General features: G+C 39.9%; 1 protein-coding gene across 1 annotated transcript in view; it reads left to right on the top strand.

Moving 5' to 3' along the window:
• Nucleotides 1–18,663, top strand: part of LOC127575437 (V-type proton ATPase subunit C 1-B-like) — a 61,844-nt gene extending 43,181 nt beyond the window's left edge. Inside the window, 1 exon segment of the mRNA XM_052025310.1 lies at nucleotides 18,318–18,663. Coding sequence (XP_051881270.1) covers nucleotides 18,318–18,413 — 96 coding nt within the window. The 3' untranslated portion in view covers nucleotides 18,414–18,663.
• The last annotated feature ends 7,938 nt before the right edge of the window (nucleotides 18,664–26,601 follow it).

Below are 26,601 nucleotides of genomic sequence, written 5' to 3'. Positions count from 1 at the left end.
TTGAATGCCAAAGTGTGATGCCCAGTACTGTTCACATTATTCCAGGTGTGGTGTAAGTGACAGACCCTTAGGAGAATTGAGGGATCTTGGGGTGCAAGTCCATAGCTCCCTGAAAGTGGCAACACAATTAGAAAGGGTGGTAAAGATGGTGTTTGGCATACTTGCTTTTATTGGTAGGGTAATGAATATAAAAGTCGGGAAGTCATTTTGCAGCTGTATAAAACTTTGATTCGGCCACATTTGGAGTACTGTGTGTAGTTCTGGTCACTGCATTACTGGAAGGATATGGAGGCTTTGGAGAGCATGCAAAAGAGGTTCACCAGGATGTTGCCTGTATTAGAGAGCATTAGCTATAAGTAGAGGTTGAACAAACTTGGTTTTCTCTGGACCATCGGAGACTGAGTAGCAACCTGATAGTATATAAAATTATGAGAGGCATCAATGGAGTAGATAGACAGTCTTTTTCCAAGGGTGGAAATGTCAAATACTAGTGGGCACAGATTTAAGGTGAGAGGGGGAAAGCTCAAAGGAGGTTTGTAAGGCGTGTTTTCTTAAAAAAAAAGTGTGGTAGGTGCTTGGAACACACTGCCCAGGGAGGTGGTGGAAGCAGATACGATAGTGGCGTTTAAGAGGCATTTAGACAGGCACATGAACAGGCAGGGAATGGAGGTATACAGACCATGTGCAGGCAGATGGGATTAGTTTAAAATGGCATCATGGTCAACATAGACATCGTGGGCTGAAGGATCTGTTCCTGTGCTGTACTGTTCTGTGTTAACCAGAGTTATATGTAGGTGTAGAATAACTTGTGCTCCAGTCCTCTAGATGAAAAGGCCATCATTCCATGACCCTTTTAAGATTATTTTCTGTGGTCCGTAACATTCTGATCATCTATACACATGGAACCCTCCCAGCCCAAGTCTCTTCAGACCTGTGTTTCTAGCACTCAAGCATTTCAAAAATATTGTCTATTCCTTTTTAGTTCTAAACCAGATGATAATGTTTGCTTGCATTGAAATTCATTTGCCACAATTTTACTCACTTTCTTAACCAATTAATATCTCTTTGTAATTTAATGTTTCCATCTGCACAGCTAAGATGGTACCCAGCTTTGTGTTATTGGCTAACTTGAGGTGCATGGCTTTCTATTCCATCATCTTAATCATTTGTAAATCATGTAGGTGTTGCTGGAAACCATTTATCACATCCTGCCCTTTATCTCCTCCTGCTCAACAATGTCAGTAATTTGCCTTTAACCCCATAGACATTAGTTTTATTTAACAGATTCTTTCCTGTAATTCTAAAGAGTGCCTTCTGGAAGTTCATGTTCATAACATCCAGAGTCATTTCTTTGTCCACGAATTTACTCATCTCTTCAAAACAATCCATTTATAAATCCATGCAATCTCTCAATGGTCATGTAAAAATTTCAAGCAGCATTTAACTATAGACCAGCTAATTCCAGGTCACAGATTTCAGAATAACTAGCTTGTAATTTCCCTGGTCTTCCTACCTCATTTTACATAAATAGCAAAGTGACATCGAGTATTTTCCCATCTAAAGAAATAGATGAAACTTTGGAAGGTTATAGTTATCTCTTCGCCAGTGTTTCCACCAATTTCCTTCAGAAGCCTGGGATGAAATCCACTTGGGCTGATTGTTTGCTAGTGCTGTTGGGGAGGGTTTAAACTAATATGGCAGGGGGATGGGAATCCATGCAGAATTACATAAGGAAGCAGAGACCAGGGCAAAAGTTAGAAAAGAGAAAGGTAAGAGTGGAGTACAGAAAAGTCAAATGCAAAGGACACAAAGGTTACTAGATTCTAAAAGGACAATGAACGTCAGGGCACTTTATCTGAATGCCCGTAGTATTTGAAACAAGGTCAGTGAACTTGTGGCACAAATCAGTACAAAGGGGTATGATTTAGTGGCCATTACAGAAATGTGGTTGCAGGGATGAGATGAGTGGGAATTAAATATCCAAAGGGTATCAGGTAACACAGAAGGATAGGCAGGAAGGTAAGGGAGGTGGGGTAGCGCTCTTAATTAAGAATGAGATCAGGGTGATAGTGAGAGATGATATAATATCTAGGGAGCAGAATGTTGAGTCCACCTCTGGGTACTGACTAGGAATAGTAAAGGGAAAAAAATCACTGGTGGGAGTTGTCTATAGGCTGCCGAATAATAACAGTACAGTGGCACAAGCAATAAACCAAGAAATATTTGATGCATGTAAGAATGGAACGGCAGTTGCCATGGGGGACTTTAACTTCCACATAGATTGGATGAATCAGGTTGGTCGAGGCAGTCTTGAGGAGGACTTCATAGAATGCATCCGTGATAGCTTTCCTGAACAGCATGTTAGTGAACCTACAAGGGAAAATACTATCTTAAATCTGGTCTTGTGCAATGAGACAGGTAAAATTAAAAATCTTGTAGTTAGGGATCCTCTTGGAAAGAATAATCATTAGTATGATTGAATGTCTCATACAAATGGAGGGTGCAATAGTTTGATCTAAAAGCAGCATATTATGCCTAAACAAGGGAGACTACAACTGGATGAGGGAGGAGTTGGCTCACATAGACTGGAAACACAGGCTATATAGTGGGACAGTTGAGGAACAGTGGAAGACTTTCAAAGAGATTTTTCATGATGTTCAACAAAAGCATATTTCAGTTAAAAGCAAGGACAGTAAGGGTGGGGAGATCCAGCCTTGGATAACCGAGGAAATAAAAGAAGGCATCAAACTGAAAGCTCATGCATACAAAGTCGCCAAGAGTAGTGGGAAACTGGAAGATTGGGAAAACTTTAAAAAGCAACAAAGAACCACTAAGCAAGCAATAAGGAAAGGGAAGATAGATTATGAAAGTAAGCTAGCACAAAATATAAAAACAGATAGTAAAAGATTTTATAATTATATAAAGCGGAAGAGGGTGGCTAAAGTGCACATAGGTCCCTTGGAAGATGAGAAGGAGGAATTAATACTGGGTAAAGTGGAAATGGCCGAGGCCTTGAACGACTATTTTGTGTCAGTCTTCACGGTGGAGAACATGTCTAACATGCCAGAGAGAGACGTTATGAATGCCATGGGAGGTGAAGACCTAGATACAATCGCTGTCACTAAAGAGGTAGTGATGAGCAAACTAGTGGGCCTAAAGGTAGACAAGTCCTCAGGTCCTGATAGGATGCATCCCAGGGTACTGAAAGAAATGGTGAATGTTATAGTTAGAGGCGTTTGTCATAATTTACCAAAATTCTCTGGACTCTGGGCAGGTCCTGGCAGATTGGAAGACAGCGAATATCATGCCACTGTTTAAAGAAGGATGTAGGCAAAAGGCGGGTAACTATAGGCCAGTTAGCTTAACGTCTGTAGTTGGTAAAATGCTTGAAGCTATCATTAAGGAAGAAATAGCGAGACATCTGGATAGATGTGGTTCCATCAGGCACACACAGCATGGATTCAGGGAGGGCAGGTCCTGTTTGACAAACTTACTGGAGTTCTTTGAGGATATAATGAGTGCAGTGGATAGAGGGAAACAGGTGGATGTTGTATACTTAGATTTCCAGAAGGCGTTCAATAAGGTGCTGCATAAAAGACTTAGCCACAAGATAAGGATGCATGGAGTTGAGGGTAATGTATTAGCATGGATAGAGGATTGGTTAACCAATAGAAGGCAGAGAGTTGGGATAAATGGGTGTTTCTCTGATTGGCAATCAGTGGTGAGCGGGGTGCCGCAGGGGTCAGTGCTGGGCCCACAACTGTTCACGATATACATTAACGATTTGGAAGACGGGACCGAGTGTAGTGTATCCAAGTTTGCTGATGACACTAAATGGAATGGAAAAGCACATTGTGCAGTGGATGTGGAGAGTCTGCAGAGAGATATAGATAGGTTAAGTGAGTGGGCAAGGGTCTGGCAGATGGAGTACGATGTTGGTAAATGCGAGGTCATCCACTTTGGAAGGAAAAATAGATCAGATTATTATTTAAATGGTGAAAGATTTTTGCACAATAGGGGAACTAAGGGTTATGGGGAAAAGACAGGTAGGTGGATCTGAGTCCATGGCCAGATCAGCCATGATCTTATTGAATGGCAGAGCAGGCTCGACGGGCCTGATGGCCTACTCCTGCTCCTAGCTCTTGTGTTCTTGGTTTTGAGTATTTTTTCTGAATCCTTGGAGCTATTATTTTCTTCATTACAATTATTTTGATTTTTTCTGAGTCCACAACCTGATACAATATTAGCTTCTTCCAGAAACACAAGACATTCTCTCTTCAGAAAAGTGTTTATGACAGAAATCTGTCAACTTCTGCAGCCAAAAGAGTCAACAACAGAATAACTGTGGTGCTCTCACTTAAGTTTTATGCATCTGTCTCCTTTCAGACTACAAAATAATATATGCAACATCTTACAATTCATGGTGCACTGATATACGAGGAAGGATGTAAAGACTCTCCGTGCACAGAGACTCTCCATGTGCAGACAAACATAGAAAATAAGAGCAGAATTAGGCTCTTTGGTCCTTTATGTCAGCTCTGCCTTTCAATTCAATCATTGCTGAACATCTGTCATTACATTTTTTTTATATATAAAGAGGCCAGCACAAACATTTGGATAGATTACAGATTTTCCCATCATGCATGGTGACATTGACTTGTGTGCACAATGTATGAATTTGGCCATTTTCATGAAGCAAACGATAATGCACTGATAACCACAGGTCATACAGCATGAAGATGATTGACTATTGTCCTAGCAGCAGTCATAATCCCTTCGTGCTGCAGCATTTCCCCAACTTAACTGCATCTTAATTTCCACAGCAAATCAATGGTTAGCTTACCAGATGACAAGTATTTTCCCTTATGTGGAACTCGTATATACAGCATCCTCAAACAATGGCTTCTGGATTTGGGCTGCTGTAGAGGAATTCTACAGTTCCACACCTGAGTGGATTTCAAGCCTTTTTATTTTTATATTCTGTGCGGGCACAACTGGACATTTTCTTTCCAGACAAGAAGCTAATGGACAAGAGAAGAAAATGCAGCAGGAAGCAGGAAAACAGGGAGGGGAAGGAAGGCTACAACATTAGCAGCTCCTTTCAATCTGAGCTCCAAGTGATCACATGAGTTATGAGCAATACCAGTAACCTCAGTCACAACTCCTCCATTCAATAACAGTCCTACACATGTTATCCAGGAAGTGGTTTCTGTTTGACAACACAAAACAAAAAAAAGGCAAAGACATTGGATAAGACATTCCAAATTAATTATATAAATTATAATATTATTGCCTATAACCAGTGCACTGCCAAACACAGCAATTATTTAAAACTATATGCAGTATCTAATATGTTGTCCATGCTGCAATGAATAGCAGCATTTAATCATGTGCTATGATCCTCCTGCCTGTTGTCATCAATTCCCCACATGAATCCCTTGTTTCCTTTGATCTAAATTGACTCTAACGTCACACACACAGGGTTTCAGGGGGAGGGTGCATTCTGGCAAAATTAAAAATACCTTGGCTATAATTTGAGAGTGTTTACAAAGCTTTGTCATAAAGTTCTATAGATTTGTTCTTGATGTTCTGATTAGACATCCCAGTATTCTACCAATATTTTAATCACTTTGCTGCATTATTTAGACATTGAAAGTCTATGACATTCCTTTCACAATCCTTACGCGGCTAGAAATAAAAACAGAAAAGGCTGGAAATATGCAACAGGTCAAACATTACTAAGAGTAGCTGTTAATTTTTAAATTCCTTGGATTTAAACCCAGGTCTCTGAATTATTAGTTCAGTAATTTAGCCAATGGTTGAGGCAACTTGATTGGCTGTTTTTTCTGGAGATTAATTAGGCCTAGGAATAGTTGTGACAACTGCGGTAACCCTAGCTCTAAATCTGACAGTATTTATCACTGTTACAGCTAATGGCATCATTTGCTCAATTTTCAATAAACACCACATGTGGTTCAGTTGTCTGTGGGACAGGTCTGGACTTTAGCACGGGAAAGGAATAATTTTTATTTAAACTAGACATGTCCTCCAAAAGGAAAACAGTGAATACTGAGCTGAGTCTTCCACATTTACATGGCTAGGACAGTTTTTGTGTTCACCCAGATTACAGTTCTAAATGTCTGAATACGAAAGCATGAACATAACGTGTGCAGAAGCAGTCATCTAGAATGAAAAATTATCACGTATCAGTTTATGTGGAATGTAGAATGTGTGGCAGGACCTTGATTTGGCCAACATGCACAACACTGTAGCTGGTTGTATTGATGAACCTTACTCCATGCCTCATTTTCTGGCCTCTGTTAGATATTGTTCCCAACATTTGCCACAATTTCTGTCCTTTATTTGTGACCACTCTGCATAAGGTTGTGATGTGTCTGTAGGAAATTATGAGGGAGCAGGGAATGATAAAGCCTGCAAAGCATTGCAGAGTTTGCAGAGAGTTAACAAGGACATACTTTTTTTTTACCTTCATAAAGAGAATTGGAGCAAGGAGCAAGGCAGACAATTCATGGTTGTCCATTTGAGCTCTCAAAGGGCAATTTCACCCTCAGTGTTCAAAAAGAAAGTGACTGGTCAGAGAGGATAAGTTAGATTCAGAGGCAGAAAAGTAATGGTTTTAATAGTGATAATCTAAAAGTAACCACGTTTGTTTAAAAAAAATGCAAGACCTCAAACTTAGTGCTTTATGCACTGAGAAATTCCAACATAGAAGAGATCTTTATGTAGGTGGCTCTGCAGAGACACCCAGTGGCAACATCTTATAACTTCTTGCAGGTTGACAAGGTCTTTGTTCCCTCTGATGACCAACTGGTGGGAGACCCTAAACCTTTCCCTCTGACAACAAGGGGCCTGGACATCTGGAAATCTGTCAGTTTTATATTTTAAAAAGTCTTGGTAATCTTGGTAATATTCTTTTTCTGTGTCTGGTTCCCCTTCCCCCAACTGAAGGCAGACAATGAGTTGCATTTCTGTGGGTATGAGGTAGGGAGTTGCCAGATGTGTCCAGAGTGGTATCTTTGTCCATTTTCCAGTACTAATGAAATGCTCCCTAACTATGTCCTGTACCTGCAGAAATTAGGAACTTTGCAAATGACAGAAGGATTTAGTAATAGAATGCAAAATTAATCCAGATTTTTAGCTAAGCAAATAGACAGCAAGGGTTAGTCAAAGAGTCATACAGCACAGAAACAGGCCCTTTGGCCCAACTCATCCATGCTGAGCAAGATGTCTTATCCAAGCTAGTCCCATTTGCCTGTGTTTGGCCCATATCACTCTAAACTTTTCTCCATGTACCTGTCCTCTTATAGGAAAGCTTAAGATTACATTATCATAGTTACATTGATGATAATAAATACCACTATGAGGCTACTGCAATGGTTCAAGACACCATCTTCTCAGGTTAGCAAACACAATATGGACAGCCTTGCTGGTTTTGCATAATCCTAAGAGCACATTTAAAAGCATATTCAATTTTGAAATTCCTCAAGTAATTGACTATGATTCTGTGCAGTATGCAGCAATGAAAGGACCAAGATTTGTTTTCTTCATTAGAATTGTGTAATTGTTGAAATCTACAGCTCACAAAGTCAGTCTGTCCAGCATCTCTACCAGTGAACTTCATTGCTATTCAAAGAGCCTTCATTGTGAGAGCCACATTAACTACTAAATTAACACATTACTTACTACTCCCTAATGATGTAATTTTACAGAGTGTCTTGTGTAACTCATCTGCTTGTATAATAAAATGATATTCCTTTCATTAAATAGCAGAATATACGTAATTAAAAAGGCATGTATGCAAGTAAATTATTTAAGAGCAGAATAATGCAAACACATGCGTAGGCTTGGAGATCTTACCCACTAGCTCTCTCCTTTCTTCTCGTCTATCCCTCCTTGACCCTTCACTCTTGCAATCCTCCCTGTCCCTGAACACCTTCACTTTGAAGTTCCTCTCCCCCATCCCCCATCTATTCACTGATCTCCCCCTGACTTTCCACAGACACCCTGCATTCAGCCCTTGCTCCCACTCTTTCTCTGGGCACACGTGCTGACAATTTGTGCAGTCTTCAACTGCAGATGTTGACTTCATTCCAGCCCCGGCTCACAATTCCAGCCCTCAGCTGCACACCTAATCTTGTTCCACTTGGTGCTCAGTCCACGCACTTAGTCCCCTTCCCCCACCCGCCACCTGCACATACTGCTGTTCCCAGCCACGGTGTCTGCACAGCTTCACACACTCCTGGCCACACTCTATCCGCTCACTTGTCCCCGTTCCCTGCCATACTCCATCCACGTGCTTGCCCACATTCCTGGCCATGGTCTGGCCTCCAACTCACAATCCTGGTCACATTCTGACTGTACATTTAGCCCCATTCCCCACAGTACTCCATCCATACACCTGGTCTCCTTCCCCATTGTGCCCCATCCACACACTTGCCCCATTCTGGTTATGCTCCATCTGCATATATGCCCAAGGTCCTGACTACGTGTCAGCCCCCAGTTTCATGTTTTTGGCCACGCTCCTGCCTTTGGCTCTCACTCGTGCTCCTTGCCTTGTTCCTGGCCATGGTCTGTCCACAGAGATTGTAGGGCTTTGCAATGAAGATTTATACTAGTGCAGTCCACAGCTGTATTTGGCCTTCTATTTTTCTGTTAGGAAGAAAATTGTTCCTACTTCAGCATCTGTCTGTTCCAGAGACAATTCTGAAGTTTAATTTTCTACAAAACAAAATATACAATATTAATTATGCTTATTATGGAGTAAAGTTTCATGCTCATTGGCATGGTACAGTGGTGTAGCAACTGACTGTACGTTCAGCTATCAAGGACAAGGACTGTTCCATGTATTCCACAGAAAGGCAGGCAAAGCTTGGGCACATAAGTTGGGCCATGCCTGTTCCCCTGGCATTTCCTACACCCTTGACCCACTTTTCACAACTTCTGATTGTTTCTTTTTCTAAAATTTTATTGTTTTTTAGATTTTATTTACAGCGTGGTAACAGGCCCTTCCGGCCCAATGAGTCCGCACCGCCCATTTTAAACCCAAATTAACCTACCCGTACGTCTTTGGAATGTGGGAGGAAACCGGAGCACCCGGAGGAAACCCATGCAGACACGGGAGAACGTACAAACTCCTTACAGATAGCGATGGGAATCGAATCCTGATTGCTGGCACTGTAATAGCGTCGCGCTAACCGCTATGCTACCGTGCCGCCCTAAAATATACAATATTAATTATTTCCTCTTTCTCTAATGGTCGTCATTAATATATCAACCACATGGCTTCATCAATAGATCACCAAGGCAATCCCAGCCCCATCCTATCAAAGGTATTCCTGTTGTTTTATCCATCCCTCCCCCATCCTCTCTGCAACTTAAAGCTAACTTGTTTTCTCTTTTTCCCAGTTCTGAGGAAAAACCAGAGTTGAAATATTGACTCTTTCTCTTTCCACAGATGCCTGACCTACTAAGTGTTTCCGTCATTTTCTGTAATTATTATAGACTTTTTTTGAAATTTCCTTTACTGTTATCTTTAATAAATATTGCTTCCATGTAATTAACATGATCATCGGTATCTCCTGGAGGTACAAGGTGTGTGGTAACAACTGTTATTCTCTTTGCTTAGTATTATGTCATCCCGAGCCGTGGCAAGTTTTTCATTGCACTTGTGCATACATGTACTTGTGCATATGACAATAAACTCAACTCTTTGACTTTTGGTAATGGTTAATAGTCCTTGACTAGCATTTATGAATTGAAGTGAAAATTTAGACACCTTAGAGAACTGATAAGGAGAAGTAGGTTCAGAAGAAACATCACGTTGTATAACGACAAACCTTAAACTAACTAGTTAACAAAGAAATTCCTGATACATACCAATTATAATTTATGTAATCCTCTATTTGAATAATAGCAAAATGAATGAACAGGAAATGTGCAAGCTTAAATACAAACCCAAATGCTAGAAAAACTCAGCAGCTCATTGAGCATTTCTGAACCTGATGGGTCATGGTCTGAAACATTACCTTTGTTTCTTTCTCTGTGATTGCTGTCTGACCTGTTGAGTATTTCTGGCATATTCTGTTTAGAGAGGGAATTGCAGAATTTACAGCCTTGGCAGCTGAAGACACAGCCACTAGTTTTGGAATGCGTACATTCAGAGATGATCAAGAGACTCGATGGCAGGAGTACAGTAATACTGGAAGATTATAGGCTTGGAAAAAAATAGATAAATAAGGAAGCTATGAAGGGATTTGAAAACAAGGAGGAGGATTTTAAAATTGAGCTGTTGCTTAACTAGGAGCTGTTGGAGGTCAGCAAGCATAGGGTGATGGATGAATGGGATATGGTGTGCAATGGGGCATTGCCAACAATAGTTTTAATGAGCTAAGCATAAGAAAGAGTAGAATAAGAAAGGCCAGCTTAAAGTGTGTCAGAATTATCAAGTCTGGAAGTAACAAATTCATGAATGAGGGTTTCAGCAGCAGATGAGCCCAATCATGAGGAGAGTCAGGCAGTGTTTTTGAGGTAAAATAGGCAGTATAGTGAAAGCCCAGATGTTTTGTGTGAAGTTCATCTTAAGAGCATAAGACATAGGAGCAGAATTAGGCCATTCGATCATGGCTGATTCATTTTTCCTTTTCAACCCCATTCTCCTGCTTTCTCCCTGTAACCTTTGATGCCCTTACTAATCAAGAACCTATCAACCTCCGCTTTAAATATACCCAATGACTTGGCCTTCACAGCTGTCTGTGGCAATGAATTCCACAGATTCACCACCATCTGGCTAAAGAAATTCCTCCTCATCTCACTTCTAAAGGGACATCCTTCTATTCTGAGGCTGTGCCCTCTGGTCCTAGACTCTCCCACTACTGGAAACATCCTCTCCACGTCCAGTCTATCAGGCCTTTCAATGTTCAGTAGGTTTCAATGAGATCCTCCCCCCCACCCCCATCCTTCTAAACTCCAGCGAGTACAGGCCCAGAACCATCAAACGCTCTTCACTCATTAACCCTTTCATTCCCAAGGTCAATCTTGTAAACCTCCTCTGGACCCTCTCCAATGCCAGCACATCCTTCCTTAGAAAAGGGGCCCAAAACTGCTCACAATACTCTAGATGTGGTCTGACCAATGGCTTATAAAGCTTCAGCATTATATCCTTGCTTTTATATTCTAGTCCTCTCGAAATGAATGCTAACATTGCATTCGCCTTCCTTACTACTGACTCAACCTGCAAGTTAACCTTTAGGGAATCCTGCACTAGGACTCCCAAGTCCCTTTGCAGCTCCAATTTCTGAATATGCCCCCTGTTTAGAAAATAGTCTACACCTTTATTCCTTCTACCAAAGTGCATGACCATACACTTCCCTACACTGTATTCTGTCTGCCATCTCTTTGCCCATTCTCACAACCTGTCCAAGTCCTTCTGCATACTCCCTGCTTCCTCAACACTACCTACCCCTCCACCTATTTTTGTATCATTCGCAAATTTGGCCACAAAGCCATCAATTCTGTCATGCAGATCATTAACATATAACGTGAAAAGTAGCGAACCCGACACCGACCCCTGCGGAACACCACCAGTCACCAGCAGCCAACCAGAAAAGGTCTCCTTTGTTCCCACTCTTTGCCTTCTGCCAGTCAGCCAATCTTTTATCCATGCTAGTACCTTTCCTGTAATCCCATGGGCTCCCATCTTCCTCAGCAGCCTTGTGTCCGGTACCTTGTCAAAGGCCTTCTGAATATCCAAATAAACAACATCCATTGACTATCCTTTGTCTATCCTGCCCATTACTTCCTCAAAGAATTCCAACAGATTTGTCAGGCAAGATTTCCCCTTGAGGAAACCATGCTGACTTTGGCCTATTTTATCATGGGCTTCCAAGTAACCCAAAACCTCATCCTTAATAATGGGCTCTAACATCTTACGATCACTGAAGTTAGGCTAACAGGCCTATAATTTCCTGTCTTTTGCCTCCCTCCCTTCTTAAAGAGTGGAGTGACATTTGCGATTTTCCAGTCCTCTGGAACGTCCTGACTCTAGTGCTTCTTGAAAGATCACTTCCAATGCCTCCACAATCTCTTCAGCCACCTCTTTCAGAACACTGGCGTGTAGTGGCTTATCCACCTTCAAAACTTTCAGCTTCCCAAGCACCTTCTCCTTAGTAATTGGGGCAGGCATAGTGGTGTAGCGGTTAGCGTAACACTATTACAGCGCCAGCGACCCCGGTTCAATTCCCGCCGCTGTCTGTGTTGAATTTGTATGTTTTCCCTGTGTCTGCGTGGGTTTCCTCTGGGTGCTCCAGTTTCCTCCTACATTCCAAAGACGTACGGGTTAGGAAGTTGTGGGTGTGCCATGTTGGCGCCGGAAACGTTGTGACACTTGTGGGCTGCCCCCAGAAAACTCTACACAAAAGATGTATTTCACTGTGTGTTTCGGTGTACATGTGACTAATAAAGAGATCTTATCTGATCTTATCTTATAATAGTGACTACACTCACTTCTGCCCCCTGACTCTCTTGAATTTCTGACACATTGCTGGAGTCTTCCACAGTGAAGACTGACGCAAAGTACCTATTCAGTTTGTCTGCCATTTCTTTGCTCCCCATTTTTCCCTCTCCAGAGTCATTTTCCAGCGATCCAATCTTCAGCCTTGCCTCTCATTTACTCTATATAATCTGAAAAAGATTTTTGTATCCTCTCTTATATTATTGGCTAGCTTACATTCATATTTCATCTTTTCTCCCCTTATTGCTTTTTTAGTTGCCTTCTGTTGGTTTTTTAAATCTTCCCACTAATTTTTGCAATATTATATGCCCTCTCTTTTGCTTTTATGCTGCCCTTGACTTCCCTTGTCAGCCATGGTTGCCTCATCCTCCCTTCGGAAGGCTGCTGCTTCTTTGGGATGAACTGATCCTGCGTCTTCCGAAGTACTCCCAGAAACTCCTGCCATTGCTGCTTTACCATCATCCCTGCCAGGGTCCCCTTCCAATCAACTTTGGCCAGCTCCTCCCTCATGCCTCTGTAGTTACCTTTACTCAACTGTAATACCGATACATCCGACTTTAGCTTCTCTCTTTCAAATTACAGGGTGAATTCTGTCATATTATGATCACTGCCTCCTAAGGGTTCCTTTACCTTAAGCTCCCTAATCAAATCTGGTTCATTGCACAACACCAAATCCAGAATTGCCTTTTCCCAAGTGGGCTCGACCACAAGCTGCTCTAAAAAGCCATCTTGTAGGCATTCTACAAATTCCTTCTCCTGGGATCTCGTACCAACCTGATTTTCCCAATCTACCTGCATATTGAAATCCCTCATGACCACTGTAACATTGCCCTTCTTGCATGCCATTTCTATCTCCTGTTGTAATTTGTACCCCACAACCTGGCTATTATTCGGAGGCCTGTATATAACTCCCAACAGGGTCTTTTTACCCATGCAGTTTCTTAACTCTCCCCAGAAGGATTCTACATCTGCTGATCCCATGTCACTTCTTGCTGAGGATTTGATTTCATTTCTTACCAACAGAGCCACCCCACCCCGTCTGCCCACCTGTCTTTTCAATAGGATGTGTATCCTTGGGTGTTTAGCTCCCAGCTGTGATCTTCTTTCAACCATGATTCTGTGATGTCCATAATGTCATACCCGCCAATTTTTAACTGCGCTGAGCTCATCTACCTTATTTTGTTTACTACATGCATTTAAATATAACACTTTCAGTCCTGTATACACCACCCTTCTTCTCAAATTTGTCTCCAAGTTAAATTCTTATCCCTTTCTAAACTTTCTGTCTTATTCTTTATTCTGGAGACTTCAGTAATCTCTCCTGTACTCTCCTTCCCTTTTACTTTATCCATACTTTTTCAATAGTTTAAAGCCCTATCTACAGCCCTAGTTATACAATTGGCCAGGATCCTGGTCCCAGCATGGTTTGGGTGGAGCCTGTCCCATTGGAACAGCTCCATCCTTCCCCAATACTGGTGCCAATGTCCCATGAATTCAAACCCACTTCTCCCACACCAATCTTTGAACCATGCATTTAACTCTCTGATCTTATTGACCCTGTGCCAATTTGCACATGGCTCACGTAGCAATCCAGAGATTATTACCTTTTTGATTTCAGTCCCTAGCTGCTCAAATTCCCTCAGCAGAACCTCTTTCCTTATTCTACCTATGCGGTTGGTACCAACATGGCCCACGACAATTGGATCTTTCCCCTCCCGCTCCAAATTCCTCTGCAGGTCAGAAGAGACGTCCCAAACCCAGGCACCAGGCAGGCAACACAGCCTTCGGGACTTTCGATCCTTGTTCAGAGAATCGTGTCTATTCCCCTGACTATACTATTCCCAATTACAACTACATTTCTCTTCCCTCCCCCCTCTTGAATGGCTCCCTGAACCATGGTTCAGTTGCTCATCCTTCCTACCGCTCCCATCTGCAGAGGGAGCAAGAATCGCAGACCTGTTGGACAAGTCAAGGGCTGAGGCTCCTCCAGCACTACCTCTTGGATTCCCCTACCTGCTTCACTCACAGTCACACCCTCTTGTTCCTGACCACAGACTGAACTTGAAGTAGTTAATCTCATGAGTCATGAGTGTGACTGCCTCCTGAAACACAGCATCCAGGTAACTCTCCCCCTCCCTGATGCGTCGCAGTGTTTGAAGCTCAGATTCCAGGTCATCAGCTTTGAGCCTACTACTCACCTGTGCCTCCTCACTGAAGCCTCTTGAGCCAAAGCCTCAGACTCCCACTCCTACACTGGTCCACTATCACAATGGCCACTCTTGGGCTCAAACATTAACACCAAGGTGGAATTGTTTTATCTCAGACAATTGCCAGGGAAAGGAATGGAATCAGTAGCTAAGAGTGGAGTACAAGGCAGGACAAATACTGGCTTTGGGACCAAGGAAATCCCAGTTTCCTTGATTCCTTGAGCCATCAGTGGAGCAGAGAGCAGCTCAGGCTGGGTTTACTTGGGCACTAGCTAATTTCTGTGCTTCCATTCTACACTCCTAGTTGACTTATGTCACTGACTCTATGGAAGTTTTAGGGCTATTACCTTTTTAAATGCATAGTTTTTCAGAATTTGTATGGCTGGCATTATCTTTTTGCTGGGGTGACAAATTGTTAGGGAGAGATGAAGGGTTTCTTTGGGCTTCATGCAATGTTCCACCACATAGTAGAAAAAAGTTCTGCTGGTTCTGAAGGAGGTGCTGTGGAACAGGAGGCAGCTGTCCATTTCAACAGGATGAATCTTGGAGGGAACAAAACCTTTCAGAGGCTGATAAAGTTAGTGCTGAGGCCATTAGGAAGGGAAAAGACATTACAAGATTATTGCTCAACTTCAGGGACATAGCTGAGCTCACAATTGCCAGTCTTCCCCAGGTGGGCCTTGTAGTTGTCAGAGGCAGTAAAGACAGAAATTGACCTGGATCCTGATGGTATTGATACGCAGAAGAAAAATCCAGTCTTTAACACCAATAAATTAAGAATGTAATCAAACAAGACCTCTGTGGAATTCAACATTCAACAAGCTATTTCAGTGGTCTGCTGCCTTTAAGACACTGTTTATTTGACAGATATCCAAGTATAAATTTAATGTCCATGACTTGAGAAATATATAAAAAATTATTAATGCAATGTGTACAAAACATGGTAAATAGGTCGGAAACATTGTGAAAAATTCTTATTTTTAATTGTTAACTGTGACACTATTCTGCATTGTTATTGTTTTCCCTTGTACTACCTCAATCCACTGTTGTAATGAAATGATCTGTATGAATCGCATGCAAACGAAGTTTTTTGCTGTACCTTGATAAATTGGTTTATTATTGTCATATGTACTACAGTACAGTGAAAAACTTTGTTTTACATGCCATCCAGACAGATCATTTTATTAGAACCAGTTCATCAAGGTAGTACAAGGTAAAACAATAACAGAATGCAGAATATAGTGTTACAGTTACAGAGGAAAGTGCAATGCAGGTGACAATAAGGTGCAAGGCCATGGCGAGGTAGATTGTGAGGTCAAGTGTCCATCAGTGTACAGCAGATCCATTCAATAGTCTTATAACAGTGGGATATTTTAACACTAACTTGTTCAATAACTATCTTTACTTAATTACTTACATTAACATACTCTAAATATTGGACAAGTAAATTGGAATACAAGTATCTTAATACATCTGTGACCATTTTTGGTTCTATTGACAGTTAAAAAATTTTCTGTAGTTCTGCATTTCTGACAAATGTTAAGAATACTTGCAAATCATACAGGCATCTAAAGTTAGAAACTATGGCATGAACAACAAGGGTTCTATTCCCCACTTTATCAGAGATAGATTGCATTACTTTCATCCACTGGGTTTGTGCGATCTTCCAAAAATCCTCAGAGTTTCAACAAACATAGTAAATGAATATCAATAAATCACTATCTGAAGAACTTAAGTCAATTTTTATTTTATGAGTGGTCTTATAGTGAACTTTTGATACTATTTGCTTGCTTTATTTGTGATAATAGCTTATCTTTATTTGAAGCTATTCATTATTATTATTACATCCTGTCTGACAACAAATATACTCTATTCATTTGTGGTAACTTCCTTGACAATGACTTCAACTAGCTTAGTGTAATTCAGGAGGATGAAAGCTTACAACCACCAAATCTGAATCAAATTCTTTCAACTCTTTCTTAAAAGGATATCAGCTTTTAAAAGCATATTACAGTATCTGCTTAGAGTCTTGCAAATAATTTGATAACTTTTTAATTAAATTATCAGATTCTGACAAGTAACATTCTTCCTGCTGAATATGGAGACCTGCAGAAAGAGTAATTTATATCCTATGATTCAGTTGCCAGTGGCAATCCTTGCCATCTGAGAGTCTATATCAGATTTTTTGGAGGATGTTGTTCATGATAATTCTCTAAGAACATCTCCAAATGGTGTCAAAGTATCAAATTAAATATTATAGACGGTTGCAGTAAACTAGATCCTTTTAAATACAAATTAACCTGGCCCTAATCCCATGCCTACTCCCTGGATGGTTGCAGAATCCCTGTGAATACAAATACCAGGAATTTTAATGCTGGTTTATTCCCAGGCAGTAGCTGGTGCTAGTGAAAAGAAAGGAAAAAAAACACAGATATATGGCTTTGGAGATTGGAATCTATTGATCCCACCTGCAGCCAAAAGGTCCCAAATTTAAAGTAATTAAAATGATCCACCTAATCCTCTTATTACTTGACACTGCATCCTTAAAGAATCAGGGAAATCAGTCCAAATAGGCCAATCAATTCATGACAGCAGACAATAAACATAAGTATGCTGAATTCTTTTGCCAAAGTAGTGAAGTGCATATTCCAAAGAAATTGTTTTAAATTGCACTGCAGTCTGATCATTGACTCACAGAGAAACATTCAGGCTCTGGAGTCAATCCGGAAAAGAACCTGGACATCACATCCTAATCCCTAAATTTAATCCATGCAATGCCTAACCATTTTAAATTTTAGCCCTCATTTAAAAACACCAAGCTGGTCACCTATCCCACAAGACTATCAGTGACACTTAAGACCATTGGGCATCTAAGCTTGAAATACTTCAAATTATTTACCTTGCTAGATTTTTTGTGGATTTACCTGGAGACGTTGGCACCAGGCACTGACTCAAGTTAAAACACTATCAGAGTCTGATTAACATCATCACAGCTTTTAAATCTCAACAAGGTCTTTATCTGCTTCACATGCTGCCTTAAGTATGCTTGTTAACATGATATGAGCACACATTTATTATTGAGTACCAAGTTGCTGATATTTTAATCAACTCATAAACCACATTGCTGAATGCTGTAAGAGGTTAAAATTGGGATTCTATTATGAAATGATTAATAAATGAGCATTAGAGTGACTGATGAGTGGCTTTGAAGATGGATATAAAACAATACATTATTTGATAATTGTAAGATTGGAATATTATTTCAGATCAAACAGTTGCATTAAAACTTTGATCCATAAATGATAATGCCAAATAGAGGACTAATGTCAAGAAGCTCTCCTTTACAAAAAGTATCATCAATATCTGGAAATAAATTATGAAGGATGTTCAGGCATAAACTCAGGCATCATTTAAAGGCTTCCGTGAATTGGGGATGGGATGGTGCCTTTCTGAAAGGATGTCCTAAATAGTCATAAAAGAACAACCTTGATCTGTATCTATCAAGTGATACTTAACACTGATAAATTTAGTGATTACCATAATACTGTTCCTAACCTAGTAGCATTTCATTTTTACAATAGGCCAACATGGATATCCCTGGACTGAATGTCAGCCAACAAGATTACTACGCCTATGTCTACTTCAAGATTGACATCGACTTATTTAACTTTAAGTAAACTGTTGGCTTCAATGTGAAAAGATAGAAGTTGCTTGATTTTGTGTATAGAATGAATTTTATATCTATATATATTTTACATGAACATACATATCGAAATGGGTCATGGTAATTTTTTAAGAATGTTTGTTTGAACAACTAATATTATAAAATATAATTCTGGTAAGATTTTGTGGAAAATATTTCATGATAAAATCTGTACAATGCTCTCTTATTAGAAAATTTTAGCTGATAACCAATAAAATCTTAGTGAGCAGAATATATTCATTCCATAATACTTAAGGTTTTATTTCAATTTATTCAAAATGTCAATCATTTGGGAGCATTTATCATTATAGTTTTGCAGATTTTAATATTTGACTGTGTTCAGAACATTGATTTTCTTTGTCTTCTTTGATTAAGAAATTTAAATCATGTTCTAATCTTATTTCATTTAGAATAAACTGAGCTCCTTATAGTTGATCAATGATCCCAGAAGCCACCTTTGTTGTTTTTCTTTGAATCTTTCAAATAAGCACATCATGATCAAAACCTGTACAAAGTTCAGCTAATTCTTTAAAAGGAGTTAATTTCCAGATATTTACTACAGTTATTTGTAAACTTCAATATTATAGATGTACACTGTTATGACCTTAATTATTAACTATTTCATCTGGAGAGCTTCCAGAACATATTTGAATTTTTTCCTCTGTTCAAGTAATGTAGCTCAGAAGAGTGTGTCTGTTTTGGGAATCTGATGTCAGACATTCAAAATATGTGGTCATCAGAGCCAATTGTTGGCCTGAAAGAGGATGCTGATATTGGCTTGCTTATCTTGCTAGTGGCATTAAAGGATTGTGGAGGAAGCATTGGTGGTAATTCTCCAGTGCTTTGTGTAGCCTGCTGTAAATAATCCATGTCTGAGTAGTATAGTGGAGGCCATGAATCATTGCTGTCAGGTAGACCATGAGCTTTCAGCCAGCCTGGTCTGAGGTCTTGGTATTCAAACACTTTTCCTCTAAAAAAAAAACAAAGGCACATTAAAGATGGTGGTGTACTTCATCATCAACATTAGCATTTATTGAGAGCTGGCTCCCGAGATATGGGAGATGGTTCGCATTTTCCAAGGTTTCCTAGTGGACCTCTATTGCTGGAACTGGTGTCGTATGATGGAGCTGGTTGGGAGAGGATCTTTATTTTATGGATGCTGCGTGAAAGGCCCACTCTCTGTTACACTAAAGCAAACAAGTTGACAATGATTTGGAGGTCATTTTCCAAACATGTACACATGCAACCATTGCTTGTGAACTGCAGCTCGATGACTGAAGCTGGGTGATCTTGGTTCTGGAGTGGTAGTGAAATAGGCTGAAGAGTTTCCCATTTGTTCTATAAATTAGCTCCACTCCAGCAGGAAGCTTGTAAGAGGTGAGGTGCAGGACTACAATGAGAAAGATGGAGGAATGTGTTTGGCAATGGCATGGTCTTGCTTGACACTGGTATTGAGATTTGGTCTGTTGTCCAGCTGTATGAAGTTCTGATCATGCAGACATGCCTGTTCTCCTGATGTGCCCCTGTTTACATGCAATTCAGTTGTTCCTAATGCACAGTAGCACTATTTACTCATGAATGACACATATTTGAATCAGAAGTGTTCGTAACAGGCTGCAATTTCATTATCCACATAGGGGCAGCAATCTCTCTGTTAGGTTAGAGGTCATGCACTCAGTAAACACAGCAATGGTTACTTCAAAGGGATAGGGTGCTTACTTGCAGCTAAGGCTTTCACTCACGCCACAGGTATGGAAAACTCTTGGTGACCCTTTCCTTTTCATCTGAAGTATATTCATCAATGTGAAGATAATGTGGCATGCCAAGAAAAGCCAGCTGGCGAGCTTGTTAGGTGCTGCTATAGGCAGGGTGCATAAGTGTGGACCATCTGTTTGCTGCCCTCTTCTGATGTTTCTTGTTGAACCTTCTTTAGCTCTGAGCTTGAACCAGATGTGGGATAGTCTGGTGTAGTTCAGCCAGGAAGGTAGTCAGACTCTATATCAGCCAGTTCCAATGTACTCTCCTTCTCCCCACCATGTTGGGCATGTGCTAATGAAAATTATGATCAATCTGGTGTCTGACTATATCCTTGGCAGTACAGCCCTTGGGCATTTAAATGGACTGGCAGGCACATTTTCAATGGTTCAGTATCCACACACTTTTCTAATGGTTGGTCAGAGGGTTGCAAGCATTATCAACCAGTGTCTCCTTCAAGAAACCTTCATAGGCTAGAACCAGCGAATCCCAGTCTCACAGCTTTATCCAATTCCTGCTCTGCCATGGCAACTGGTCCGCATGCCTTTATCTTGATGCTCAAACAAGGTATGTAGGTGACCTGGGAAAATAAAACATTACTAATTGACCTGGGTACTATTATCTGACTCCAGGAAAGACCCCGGTATTTCAGGCTCATTGTACAGACTCCTGTTGCCCTCTTGTTCTGGTGCATGGATGGATCTTGAGGCTTGCTGGCCTGAGTGTGAAATATTTCCATACATTATTTGGTCTCCTTTGGAATCTCTCATAAAACCTCGTGCCAAAATAGAAGCTGAACTGGTGGGATGGCATCACCTGCTAAAACTTTCACTTGTCTTGCCTTCAGTGCTCCTACAGTACTGAACACCTTCTAGAAAGCAGACAACAGTTCTTGACAGGATAGAAGTAGTGATTAGAGAGGTGATGGAGGTCAGTTTGAAAGTCAGCTACAGTTATTTCAGGAGAATCTGTTGGGTAATAAGCAGCCATTTTACAAACTGGCAGATTTTTGATCTAGCTGTGGCTGCAGCACTCATCAGTTTTCTATTTTTAGGCCTCTGTCCCCCACCCCAAGCTCTTATAGACATCCAATTTATCAGTTTAAGTATGGATGCCCAATAACATCATACAAATCTCTGGAACTGCGAAATTCCATCACTGACTGGAAAAACAGGTCATGTGTAGCTCAGAAGTTGTACTCCACCACTCAGTATTTTGGGTTTTCAGCATCCATAATTGTAATTTAGGTTTATTTCAATGAGTGGAGCTTTAAAAGTATTTTTATCAAAAGTAATTTTTATTTTGAAGTACAAGCATTTCCAAAGAATACAGAAAAGGAATAACTTTCCTTCTGTACATGTTGAATAAAAGTCTTGACCAAGCTCGCAAAGACACTACAGAACAGAATCTCTTTGGAATTTCTACTCTACTGAGATGTGCTAACACACTATAAGGTTCCACTAAAAATAAGCAGAAGCTGAAGAATTTGAACTGACAGATGATACTAAGTTGTATGTAAATATGATGGTCGGCAAAACCATCAAATAGTTATATTCTAAGTTCTAAACACACCCTTTTGACTGATAAGGCTATGAAAGAGCCTAAACAATACAGTGTTAATTTCCTCTGGAAGCTGAAAGCCTTGAAAGAGTATAAGTGTTGACTCACAACTCATCATTTTCTAACTCTTGAAAAGTTGGACCGCTCAGGAGAATAGGATCTTCTTTGGGCAACTTTAAAGCAAAAATATGCATACATTAACTCCAAATGTTTGAACATACTGTATTAAAATAGAAAATGGCAATCTATATACTCATGGTATCACCCGTCTTCTGCAGTAATGTGGGAAAGGAATTTGATGAGTATGTTTTGCAGTCTCTCACCAAAATTACTGTGGAAGATGTTAACTTTAGCAGAACTCTAAATAACTGTTGCTTTAAATTTATGTTAACTTATGTTTGCCATGTTTGTAACGTACTGTGCTGCTGCTGCAAAAGGCTAATTTTCATGCCATTTATACCCTGTGTATGTATGCCCACGACAATAAACCTGAACTTAATTGATGATATACAAATCCTGGAACAACTCATAATATAGAACAATTAACCTAGTTTAACTAATAGAAGTGAATTTAGAAGAACAAGAGGAGACTTGATTGAAATGTACACGATCCTGAAGCATCTTGACATGCCGGATTGGATGTTTCCTGTTGTGGAAGAATCTAGTACTAGGGGTCACTGTTTAAAAATAAGGGCTCACCCATTTAAGAGGGGCCTCAGGAAAGCCAATATGGGGAATGGAAAATGTCACGGACAGTTTGGAGGTTTTTCTGAACATGGATCAAACAGAAAGAACTGTATTCAATATCTAACTGCATTATGTCTAGCTTATGACTTGTTGTTCGTAGCAAAGAGATAATTCTATTCCTTACCATAACACTCTTTGCAACTATTTTTAACACATTTTTCTCAAATCATAAGTACCCAAAGCAAGAAACTGTTAATTTTAACAAGGAAAAACAATCAAGTGTCATGGAGTCTCTGCCTGACATCCAATTCCTATTTCAACACTTTTTCTATTCATTGATGGTAAGATGCATCTTATTGTGCCTATTAGTAACAAAGTAAATGTATTGAAAATCTCCAAACTTATGACCATTGTAGAAATGCAAGATCTGTATTCTTTCCTACAACAACGTCTTTAAACATTTTTAGGATGTCCCAAAGGATTTCACAAATAAAGAATTACTTTTAGATGTGTAGTCATTGGCATAAATTAGGCAAACTTTCTAGCCAGTTTACATGCTCGTGGAAATGAAGGAGTGACTAGTTAATGGGCTAGAAATTATTCTGCACTCAAAAGGCATATTATGATAGTTATGCACACTGCCCCCTCCTCCACAGCAATATTTTATTGTGAACTAAGCCTAAGGGATTGTTTGTGGTCAAATGCCCTTACACACAATGTGAGCAAAGGCTTCTCTCCAGGTAGCATTGATCAGAACTGCATTTGAGTGGTGGGAGAAAAGATGGTTGAATAAAGGCATTTCAAATGGAGCAGAATAACAATTAGCCTTTGGGGGTCTGGTGTTGGGGAGTGATTAGACCTACACTCTGTTGTTTAGAAGAATGAGAGGTAGTCTTACTGAAACTCAAGATTCTGAAGGGGCATAGATTCAGAATGAGATGTTACCCATTTAAAAGATGAGAATTTTTTTTCTCTCAGATGGTTATGATTCTTTGGAATTCTCTACCCCAGGGAGCTGCACAGATTCAATCACTGAATATATTCATGGCTGAGATATAAAAAACTGTATTATAGGGGAGTCAAGAGTTGAGAACCTGAGGGAGGAATCAGCTCCAAAGTCCTCATCACATAAAGAAAGAATCCATAGACATAAACAGGAATTGCACAGTAGGTAACATTAATGATGGTTATTACCAGTACCTTTTCATATTCCTCAACCTAATCACATACTCAGGCAGCTGCCACTACTGAACCATGTAAAAGATCCTATTGCACTATTTTTAAGAAGGGTAATAGGTGAACACCATGTCCTGGCCAGTATTTATACTTAGATTAACATCACAAAAACAGAATATCTGATCATCATTACATTGCTGTTTATGGAAGCATAAACTGACAGCCATGTTACATACATTAGAATAATCACATTTGACAGAAAGTACTTCATAGTATGTAAAGAACTTTGGGATGATCCAAGGATATGAAACCTGCTACATAATTGGAGATCCTCCTCTTTTCTGTGATATTCAATTACTATAGGTATTCATTTCCATTATCTCAGAATTCTGACACCTTCTGCTATTAACATAACCTGATTGGTGCATTCCTGCATCAAGAGTATAAGGACCTTTTGTTTAATCATCTCTTTGGTCCACTACCACTAGCCAGTCCCAAGTAATAGCACTTAACCAAATCCCTACCTAACCCTATCAATACAACCACAGGGATTCCATTTACATCTTTTTTTAAGAATGCAATGGCTTAAATCTTATGTGATGTTTCAGAACTACATACAGTACACTGTTGATGGAACAGGCTGTTTGGTATGTTTACCAAACAGCTGGTTTAATCTTTTAAGTCCAATATAGACACCACAGTGAACAAAGTCTCTGGCCTAGAACTTCAACTGCATCCTGCCTGATTTTTATGATGTGGTATTGGATTGAATAGTGGTGTGAAATCAAATGTTAAATCCAATCAGGATCTGAAACTTTGGATTGCAGATTTTCAGTTGCATAATGCACTAATGCATAAATGATGTTGGGCATGCAGTGATAGTATCCGTTATCAAACATTGCAGATTTAATGGCACTTTTGCCACATTGGACTCCATACTTACTCCAAAGAAACTATCTGGCAAATGTGCAGGAAAGCAGGTACTAGCAGAAGGCACTAGGCCTGCTTGTGTGCTACTTAGAGGAGCACACTGGTATCCACATATTTTCTGACAATCCTTTACAGTAGACATCAAAGGCTCAACTTAATTGCAACAATGAATTGCATTTCAGCTTATTATACAGGTGAGGCCTTGTGTATTTTTTGGGGTGCCTGACTGCTTCAATTTCCCTTTCTGGTGCCCACATCTGCCACAATGATGCCCATATCATTATCAGAGCAAGAAGGATGTCTACTGCAATGTCCATCTCAGCATTCTTTCTAAACCATCCCGCAACTTCCAAAGCAGTTGCAGTTGAACATGGGTGCTTTAAGAACTCCAGCCAAAACATCATATGGTGCAGATTCAGTCGCAAACTTATGCACATTTAATGTGCACGATGCACTAAACATTATAAGTCATTATGCTTCTGCACACTAAGTCTTGCGCAATATGTACTGATGAAATTATTCATTTGCGACACCAGAGTAATCCGGCCCACATCCCATGCACAGCACCAGAATGCTTTCTTTCAAATAAGAACTTTAATGCCTTGTGTTTTAACCAAATTATGTAATTTTTAATTATTTAGACAAAAATGACAGATAATACATTAAGTTATTTTTGAAGTAATTTATCTGCATATCTAAGTGTAAGTAAATAAGAGAAACTTACTTCTCCCTCTTTGCTATCCCAGCATTTCACTGTTTTGACTTTTGGGAAATCATCACTCATTGGTATTCTGGATACATGTCCCATAGATAGTTTTCTATTGTTTAGGAATAATTAAAACACTAAGGTTACTTCAGTAAATTGAAGGGAAACCTTCTTCACAATTAGATTTAACTCTATTTCATCATTAATGGGAATACATCACACCAATTTTACTGTTAAATCCTTCCAAAATATTCATACTATTTTGCATGTTATGCAACCTATTTGAATCAATTATCTTATATGAATCAATTATGATTTAATTGTGACAACATTTTACAATATATTTAAGATTTTGTTTCTAAAATGTTCTAAATAAAAACACCTTCCCCTAACTATGCTAAGTTGATCATGCAAACACTATTGTGTTAGAAAGGCCTTTAAAGAGCAAATAAGTCATAATTCACTCTAAAGAAGCAGTAGGCAATGCAAATGTGATTTAAGAAGACCATAGACTAAGTAGTGATGTAGGCACCAGAGGCAGCATGTAAATGTTAATCCTGAAAAGTACTGCAACTCATAGGAAAAACAATATATCTAAACCAGAATAAAAAAAACTGCTGTTAAAAAAAAATCATATTCAGTGGAAATTTGTGGTGGCAGGGCATCAAATGGTGTCTGTTATTAATTGGTTTGTTTTTAAATGTTAGCCTTTTAAAATCTGTGTGTAAAGTAGAACGAAAAACATCCCAGCAAGGATATCCAGAGACCCAAGAATCTGAATGAATGAAAGCAATCAAGTAAGTCTTTAATCAGGCTGAGAATTCGTGAAATTAACAGTACAAGGGTTTTGACAAGGTCCCGCAAGGTAAGGTGATCCAGAAGGTTAAGGCACAAGGTTTCCAAGGCATGTTGGCAAACTGGATCCAAAATTAGCTTGATGATAGGGGGCAGAGGGTAGTGGTGGAAGTCTGTCACAAGTGGTGTACTGCAGGGATTGGTGCTGGGACCTTTGTTGTTTGTAATATGACTTGGATGAGAATGTGGGTGGTCTGATTAATAAGTTTGCAGATGACACCAAAATTGGTGGAGTCATAGATTGTGAAGTTGATTGTCTAAGGATACAGTGCGACACAGATTAGCTGGAAAATTAGTCAGAATAGTAACAGGTGGGATTTAATCCAGACAAGTGTGAATGCACTCTGGGAAGTTCTGGTAGGACATATAGAATAAATGGCAGGGATCTTAGGAGCATTGATGTACAGAGGGACTTTGGGGTACAAGTCCATAGGTCACTGAAAGTGCCAACACAGGTGGACAAGGTAATGAAGAAGGCATTTGGTATGCTTCC

The sequence above is a fragment of the Pristis pectinata genome, chromosome 10, assembly GCF_009764475.1.
Source record: "Pristis pectinata isolate sPriPec2 chromosome 10, sPriPec2.1.pri, whole genome shotgun sequence".
NCBI lineage: Eukaryota > Metazoa > Chordata > Chondrichthyes > Rhinopristiformes > Pristidae > Pristis > Pristis pectinata.
This window is presented reverse-complemented; position numbering and strand designations above follow the sequence as displayed.